Consider the following 9,380-nt stretch of genomic DNA (forward strand, 5'->3'; position numbering starts at 1 on the left):
TAAGCGGTTAAAGACCATATTACAACATTTTATGGAATGTGTACGTACTTGAAGATCTTCTGAAGGCCTGGCGATAAGGAAAAGGCAATAAGGACTTCCGACGTCGTAGTCCATTAAGACTGGAAGAAATAGACCGATGAACGCCTGTCTGGGCACGTGAAAACACGTGATTTACGTGTACCGCCTTTAATAAGCCGTAAAAAGCCATACACAGATTTTGAAGGCCTGTGTACGTACTTGTTGATCTTTTAAAGGCCTAACCATAAGGCAAATGGCTTGAAACATTGTACTATATTGTGACTGGAAGGAATAGACCGATGGCCGCCTATCTGGGCTCGTGGAATCACGTGATTTGCGTTTAGGACCTTTAATAAGCCGTAAAAGGCCATATTATAGCATTTGAAGGACTATGTACGTACTTGGAGACCTTCTAAAAGCCTGACGATAAGGCAAGCGGTTTGGAACTTCGTAGTCTAATGAGACTCGTAGGAATAGACGGATGGCTGCCTGTCTGTGCGCGTGGAAACACTTGATTTACGTGTAGGACCCTAATTTGGCCGTTACAGGTCATATGACAGCCTTTAAAAGCCTGTTCAGGTAGTTGGAGGTGTTCTCAGGGCCCGGTGCTAAGGAAAACGACTTGGGACGCCGTAGTCCATTGAAACTAGAAGGAATAGACCGATGGCCGCCTGTCCGGGCGCGAGGAACCACGTGTTATAAATGTAGGACCCTAATTTGGCCTTAAAAAACATATTAGCTAGAGTAGGGAGGGAATATAACTACATTTTTAAAAAAAACACGGTCAAACTCTTATAAAAAATATCATACATAATTTTCTTTGTGACGTCACAACTTTTCGTCACGCCTCATGGCACAAAAATCTATTGTTATGCATGACAAATCCCCATCATGTGGTGCTTAGTCATGCATATCAAGGGTAAGACCCTATCATACAAAAATGAGTCAAAAGGGGAATTCCCTTATGGAATGCTAATAATCATCAACAATCAACGCATGCGCAGTCAGGATGTGAACAGGTAAAAAAAATACCACTATAATAAATGTGCGTGAACTGTCAAACAAAATTTGACATCGCGGTGTTCATGACCTTAATGGCTGGCATCGGTATCCCCTTCCCACTTATGGCCTTAGCAATATCGAAAGAATCGGAAAAGGAGAATGGGCGAAGGGTTAAGGACTTAGAGATTCGTCTTTATACCCTAGAATTGTAAGATAAATGGAACAATGTAAGGACTGTGAACGTATCTTGGATGCGTACGACAGGTGCACCTGCGGATGTATGTTTGTGGTAAAGGGTAAACTTTTATGCTGGTACTGCTACCAGGACTATATCACTTATAACGGGGGTTGCTGCGTATGTACAATGACAAGCAATCCTCTGAGAGCGTTTGAAAGAGAATAAAGATGATGCTACAATTTGAGAATGAGCTTGTCAACCCTAAATTATTCTACTCATTTGCTGCTGCCTTGGATAATTGGTACATAGTGGGGTAACATACACGAGACCTCGTTGTAGCCCTCAGGGTAAAGACGCCTAAAATCTGGTCCCCGCATGGGGTCACCCGGTACAATGCTAATGCAGTACCTGCAATGACTCTCGATTTTGAAGAGTACCCTGATTGGTTTGCCAAGTATCTTCAAATCTGGTCTAAAATAGAGGAGTTGATATCTGAGCAATTGACGACAGAGCCTGTGAAAAAGGACCGTTATGTGAACGCGAAACTCGAATACTACAAGGATGCAATCACAACTAAATTCCATGGTATGCCGGTACCCTACGATTAGCCATGCCAAATCGGTGCCATCCTGCCTATTTCATCGGTGTATGTGCAAGGCAAAAACTACTACCCTCAAGTACATATCACGGAAAGCCAGATCTACAGACTCCAAAAGGAATGGCTGTTAGGAGAGGATTAAAAAACCACACATTTTATAGGCCACACAAGACCTATAAAATATATAAATTGGGGCTTATACTCAGGTGGGGACTCTAGATACCGCTTGCATACTGCGCAGGTCGAACATTTTTTAAAATCTCATCCTGCATCTTTTTCCTCCCTTCATCCCGGCCTTTCGCAACTAGCTGGGCACTCTCTTGTTCATTGATGGCGTTCACAATACGGTTAAAACTTTGCCGCATCTGTTCCTTTGATACCATATACCTTTCCTTTTAACGGCTAATCAGGCTGTACTCGTAGTCACTGATCACATCGTTTTCTATTGCCTTTGATATGCGATCAACAATATAGTTCAATTTCGATTCGGCCAGTAGCCTTATACTTTCATGTTTCTTGGATTTGACACCAAGCCTTTTTGAAGCGTTCCGAAGACCAGCTTGACCTATCCCGGCTGCGATCGTGAGCCTCCCCCCATCGCTATAGCAAGGGGACTCCTAGGCCTGAGGCTATAGCTCCAATGCCAAGCCCCGACGTAATCAGGCTCACGCCAAGCAGACCGTGGTCACAGAAGCGTACCCACGTACCATGCATCTTTAACTTCTTTGCAAGCTTGTCCCCCTCCTTGATCTCATTTCGAAGATACTTTTCAATATCATCAATTTCTTTTGAGTCTGTAGATCTGGCTTTCCTCCTGCATATCACCGCCTTGTGCAGGTACACTCGGTAAATTTGGGTACAGTTTGGCTATATCGCTCATTTATTCTATCAGCAAATGCATTGTGAGGCCGGTGAACGAAACGTTCTTCTCGTGATGATAGACGTCCGTTAACATGAACTCCAGACGATCTGACGATCCTCAATCTATGGTAAACATCGGTCCTGTAATATGCATCGTAGTCACCCTTCGTATAGTACATTTTACTGGGGTCGTAGGGTAAGCCTAAGAGCTCTCGGAGTTGTCGATTCATAACCACCGTGTACCCGTCACCGACACGTAACCTACAGAGCCCATTTTTCAGGACAAACAGCTTGGTTCTGTCCTCTGTCTGTCTGTTCAGAATGTTCGCCAAACCCTCGATCTTGTATAGACCGTTCATAATTTCAATCCGAGTCACCTTCTGATCAAGTCCCACCCTACGGATGGTAAAATCGTTGTTACTGTACAGGTTCAGCCATACAGGCCTGTTACTGATGGATTTCAAGGCAATTCTACTATCATGCCCAGGTAGTCTTCAAATATCAGTAATATATATCAGTAACATACAGTTGTTTCATCCTTTGTTTTAAGAAAGGATGAACATGTACTCATAAAACCCCAAGGCAAAGTACAAATCCAACAGGGGGGAATGGACACTTGGTATTACAAATTTGGAGCATCAGGGCCTGTACGTGTCTACAGACTCACACATTGAGGTGGCACTCCCAGAGTTTACCAAATATGCTATAAAAATCCCCACCAATCTGCTGAACGACCCCGTTAGAGTGAGATGGACAGGACAGGCCTTGGACTACTGGAATATCCAGGTTAACTTCTCAACCCATTACGCAACGACAGCATTAGGCATCTCCGCCAAGCACATGACGGGTTCCGTACCCCTTGTCAATTCGATCTTTAAATTCCATGTCTATTACCACATGCGTTGTATATTGGCAATGATGAATGTCCCCATGCCGTATGACGATGGGTTCTCGCAATACAAAAATCCCTATTCTACCTCAGGGTATGCGCAGGTATGTAGGGAATACGGTGCAAATCCCAATGCTTTGTACAAGTTTAAAGCTGCCATGTCGTCGCTCATCAACGGTAGATGGTGGCCCCAGGTTGATGGGGATTGGCCCAAGTTTATCATCCCCACAAGCCAAAGCCTAACATCGGAAGGTCTGACCAAGCTAAGAGAGAGTATCAGGGTTTACGTGGTCTTGTTGCTGGGATCGCAAGCAAGGGCCAAGGCATCCCTGATCGGATCGGGTGCAGACAACTACACAGCAAAGCAGATTCTATTACAAAATGTCTAAGCCATGGTCCAACGCCAAGAAAATGTAGGGCATAATATTACGGAATTCCAGAAGGTGTTGCAGTATGCCCGAACTCCAGTAAATTTTGCAGTAATACCCAGTGTGTACATGCTTCCCTCAGATATGAACCTGCGCATAGGCAAGATTGTGGGGTATAATAACAACATCCTCATAGCACCTGCCAATGTAAGTGTGGGGGTCTGGGTTGACGTGAATAACAAGCCTATTGTCAAGCATACTACGCCCCCTAGGCATATTACACCTCCAAAGCATAGTACATCTCTAAAGCATACTAAACACCCTAGGCATACTATCAAAACACCTAAGCATACCGCACCTCCTATACCTCTTAAGCATGCTACACCTATTACACCTCCCATACATATTCCCGATCATACCATACGGGCTATACCATCTATACCTCCAAAGTATGCTTCGTCTCCTATATATCCTCCCAAACAACCCCCACAAAACCAACACGAGGATACCAAGGCCGCATTGAACACGACAGGTGTAGGGATCGTCATTGCCTACATATGGCTTAAAAAATAGCTAATATTAGACCTTTCCAACGTAGACCACGACAAATCTAACGGCAGCAGCGATTGCCATGTACAGATGCTTGGCTGCATATTCGACAACGGTTGCCGCTACTCTTAGGAAGCATTACCCGGTATTATGGTACCCATAATACCGGGTAATGCTGCACCTGCTTTACCTGCCAGATATTTGAAGAATTTACCCAATCGTTCCAGCTGCTTCTCCACAAACCCCTTTCCTGCGGCACCTCCAGCTGCACCTGCTGCGGCGCTTCCCCTGTAGCTGCAATTATGAGAGTGCTTATCAGTAGACCAATAGCAGAGACGATACTCGCTATAGTTATACCCTGCTTTTTGAAGAGTATCTTTAGCTTTTCAAGCAAGGACGTGTCAACTCCGGCAATTTTCATCAACGTTTCCTTGATATTCTTTAGTAAACTATGGGCATTTTGCGTGGCCTCTTTTAAATCGTTCAATTTTTCAATTTTTTCCTCAAGCTTTGCTATTTCTCTCTCAAGATTAGCCCTTTGTCCTTCGTCTACCCCGACTTTCTGCTTCTCGAGGTCTTTCGCCTTGCCCTGCGCCTTGTCGATCTCGCTATAAGATCATCTTGCTTTTCAAGCTTTTCAAGTTACCCTTTATAGTTTGGAGTTCGAGGTTTAATCCCCGCCTCTCGCGCTCGGTGAATACTTCATCAGTACCACCAAATGAAGTTTCTTCCATAAAGCTCTCCGTGGCATCTACAAATTCCTTTATCGATTCCATCGAAATGATATCATCATCCAAAATGTCATCAACCTTTTGCCCAAGTGCCTGGGCTGCTGCCTTACCCCTGTTGGGTGTAGTAACATAGTCGGGAAAACCCAGGGCTCGCACGAGATCTGCCTTCAATCTCTTGATCATCTCCCCGCCAGCCCGCAACCCACCCTTATCTTTTGTAATTAATGCCGTAAGGTCTATATCGTTGAAACATAGACGTTTTCCTTCCACCCTAAACTCGTCGTAAGGTATCGCAATCCTGACTAAGACGTCCGTAAAGGTTGTCAACCTTTGATTTTAGTAGTTTTTGCCTCTGCTCTGAAAGACCAGGCCCCGGAACACCCTGTTGTTCTCCTAACGTTGAAGCCCCTGACGTTGTCGGGGTTTTTGGAAGTTTCTGTGTAATATCATCGGGTTTATCATCCCTCCCGCCCTCATCAAGAAGATCGTGATCAAACACTGGATTAGTTGGCATTTATTTAAAGATTTCCCTTATATAATAAAATGAGTAACGTATTTGGAACGACCCTAGACCCTACGCAGAGACGAAACAACTCTTCGGTATAAAGGGTAGAAAACAACGTCTTCAGATATCTAACATACCCTCTACAATCAATCAAAATGAGAACTTTTACGTGGATATTCCCAACATGCGACAGGACGAGGTTATATTTCCGGGGTCTATCAAACTTCTGTTTGACCTGGAAGTGACGGGGACAAACACGAAACGTACCATCGTCTCGAATATTGGCAAAAGTCTGGTGCGAGATCTACGCATCACTTTGAATGGCAACGAGATACAAAACATTAGCAACTACAACACCTTCGCAGTCTACAAAGACCTATGGCTACCAAAGTTTGACAGGGACAACAATCTCATTTTGGAGGGGATCAACCCCAACGACGGGACCATCTGGGCTCTGCAAGTTAAGGCCACTGACCATGTAGGTACCGACGAGAAGAAGGCCATTGTTGCGGCGTATGGTAACACCTTCTGCATACCCCTCGACAAGATGTTTGAGCTCACCCGAGACCTACCCTTTTTTCTGGCGGGTTTATATGACCGCCTCCAGTTTGTCCTACATTTTGCGCCGCATAGCGGCGTCATCAAAGATGCGGGTACGGCAGCCTCGGGAGGCAGTCAAAGCAACTGATGCCGCCTATAAGATCACCAATATCAAGCTAGAGTTTGACAAAGTGAGCCATGAAGGCTTCGAGCGCGCTATGATGTCAAGGTATGCAAGATTGGCACTACCCTATGAACGGGTCCTGAGAAGCAAGGTAGTGGCCATGAAAAAAGCCGATACCGACTACAACCTTCAGATTGACACTCCTGCCAAGAGTTTAAAAGGCGTCTTGCTACTCTTGTCGATCCTGGGAAAGTAAAGGCTTATTCCAGTATCAATGAGGTCTTTTACAATCCAAAAATTGAGAAGATCAGCGTCACGGTGGAAGGTGAACCTAACGAACTGTATAGCCATGCCATGTTACCCAAAGACCATTCGGAGCAGATTGTGAACCTATTTGGTAGTCATGACTTGAATGTGACTATCGGGCAATTCTTCAACGAACGGTATGCATTGTTTATCGATATTAGAGCAAGCCCGAAACATACCCTACAGGGATCTGGAAGGCCTCTACAACGCCTGAGTGACGGCATAACCCTCCACATGACAAAAAAAGCCGACAGAACCGGGGATATCAGGTGCTATGTGTACTTGCTTCAAGATGCGCAGTTGAACATCCTAGACGGCCGTTATCATTCTGTGGAATATTAGTGACCACAACTCGTTTTTGTCCCTAGCAGGACAAAAACGAGTCAATATGGAAAACAAGAGCCGCTCAAATAGTAAAAAGAGTCTTTTGCTAGGTGCATTGAGAGTGCTGGGAAATGGTCAAACTACAAAGACATGCATCAAATGCCTGGATAATAAGAGGGCGTCACTGGGAACGTAGGGGATGCCCCCATGGTAGGCGGAGATCCCAGTGTAAAGACTGTGAAGGAAATAAAATATGCCACCATGAAAGTGTGAGGGCCTATTGTAAGGTGTGCAAGGGCAGTCAGATTTGCGAGCATGAAAAACAGAGTTCCCAATGTAAAGAGTGCAAGGGTAGTAAAATCTGCCAGCATGAAAGGGTGAGGTCTCAATGTAAAGAGGACAAGGGTAGTCAAATCTGCCAGCATGAACGGAGAAAAGCTTGCTGTAAAGAATGCAAGGGTAGTCAGATTTGCCCACATAAAAGGATAAGGTATCGCTGCAAGGAATGCAAGAAGAGCAAACAGTCAGAGGGAACCAGGAGCTGCTCAAAATGTAAAAAAGTGTTGGCCCTAGATGAATTTAGGGTGTTGAATAATTGAAAGACGGCAACTAGTTGCCTAGTTTGCCTGGAGAAAAAGGCGTCACGGGAACGTAACAAATGCCCCCATGGTAGGCGGAGGTCTCAATGTAAAGAATGCGGTGGTAGAGATATATGCCAGCATGAAAGAAGGAGGGCCTATTGTAAGAACTGTAAGGGCAGTCAGATTTGCGAGCATGAAAAACAGAGGGCTTGTTGTAAGGCCTGCAAGAAGAGCAAGCAGTCGGAATAAATACGGTTTCATTCTGTGGAGTATTAGTGACCACAACTCGTGTTTGTCCTTGGAGGACAAACACGAGTCAATATGGAAGGAACCAAGAGCTGCCAAAAATGTAAGCACTATCTTTCTTTGGACAATTTTAGGATCAAGCGTAATGGTCAAACTACAAAGACATGCATCAAATGCTTTAACGTAGCCAAGGCGTCACAGAAACGTACAAAGTGTCCACATCAAAAGCAGAGGTCCCGCTACAAGGACTGTGGCGGTGTAGAAATATGCGGTGAGCATGGTAGGATAAGGTCCCAGTGTAAAGACTGCGGGGGTGGAAGCTTCTGCGACCATGAAAAAAGGAGAGCAATATGCCCCATTTGCGACCCTACCGGCCATCTCGCTCATAATGTACGATGTCGAACACGCAAGGCTTTACAGGGAAACAAGGAGCTCAGTTCTCAGGAGTGTATCAGGTGCGGCATGGCTAAGCTGCGGGTCCATATTGAGGCTCAGTTTGTTGGGGGTACGACCTTGGACAATTACGGTACGGTTTGGCACATTGATCACAAAGTGCCAATTAAATATAAGGAAAATGGCGATGTCCCGTCGCTTGCCGCGGTTGCTAGTAGATTGCACTACACTGCAATACTCAGCCCATGTGGGTGAGTGAAACATAGCCAAGGGCAATCATTTCGTCTCAGAATGAAATGGCTACATTGGCGATTATAACAGGGGGCGCATTGATCAACGCCCTAGCATTCAGCGGTACAAACTTCTTGTTTTCTAAACTTGCAGGGCACGGTGAGGCCGAGAGGAAAAGACAGGACCAAGCGATGGAACAACTACAAGCAGCCCAGGCACAGTGGATGAGGGAGAAGCAAGCTAAATTTGACTGGTTTAACAAGCAACGGGAACTGCAAATAAAGGCTGGCAAGAGTCTGAGAGAGTTGGACGACGATATGTACCAATACTTCATCGCTTCAAACAAAAGGCCCCGATATTGGCTGACTATTATACACCCTCAAAGGAGCAACAGGATGGTGAATTGACCTTCATCGTTGGATTCTTATCCCTGCTAGGGTTCATAGCATACAAGTATTTGTAGGAACGTTTTTGACATATAATAAAGACATGCAAAAAACGCATGTTGTTACGGAAGGCGGAGGCGGAAAAGCTAAGCCAAATTTACTATACTCGGAAACATCTCTAGACCGGGTGCAAAGCTATCAAATTGCTCGCGAAGTAGAGCGGCATATCCAAAAAAAGGCCACCCACTGGCTGAGTAGGCAACTCCTGTGGCTACGACACATCAGGGGCCCAAAACGTATAGACTACCCCCACTTCACAATTACAACACCCAATGAGATGCCTCAGTGTGATCTACTGTACATGCCCCATGATCGGTTGTATGGCAATACGTACAAGTATATTCTGACGGGTATCGACGTGGCCTCAAGATATAAGGTAGCTAGACCGTTGCGCACCAAACGGACCAGCGAGGTCGCGGCTATGTTAAAGGATATCTATAAAACAGGACCTTTACGATACCACAAAACTTTTCAGTGTGACAATGGTTCT

At 45.2% G+C, this 9,380-nt stretch overlaps 1 protein-coding gene across 1 annotated transcript; it reads left to right on the forward strand.

The window, feature by feature from the left end:
* Positions 1–7,124: 7,124 nt before the first annotated feature.
* On the forward strand, positions 7,125–7,592 carry LOC130625186 (uncharacterized). The gene has a single exon (XM_057440251.1). It carries the CDS (start codon positions 7,125–7,127, stop codon positions 7,590–7,592), a length of 468 nt encoding a protein of 155 aa, XP_057296234.1.
* The last annotated feature ends 1,788 nt before the right edge of the window (positions 7,593–9,380 follow it).

The sequence above is a fragment of the Hydractinia symbiolongicarpus genome, chromosome 14 (assembly GCF_029227915.1).
Source record: "Hydractinia symbiolongicarpus strain clone_291-10 chromosome 14, HSymV2.1, whole genome shotgun sequence".
NCBI lineage: Eukaryota > Metazoa > Cnidaria > Hydrozoa > Anthoathecata > Hydractiniidae > Hydractinia > Hydractinia symbiolongicarpus.

Coding starts and splice junctions, on each gene's coding strand:
- LOC130625186 (XM_057440251.1), top strand. CDS start 7,125: ATGGTCAAACTACAAAGACATGCATCAAATGCCTGGATAATAAGAGGG.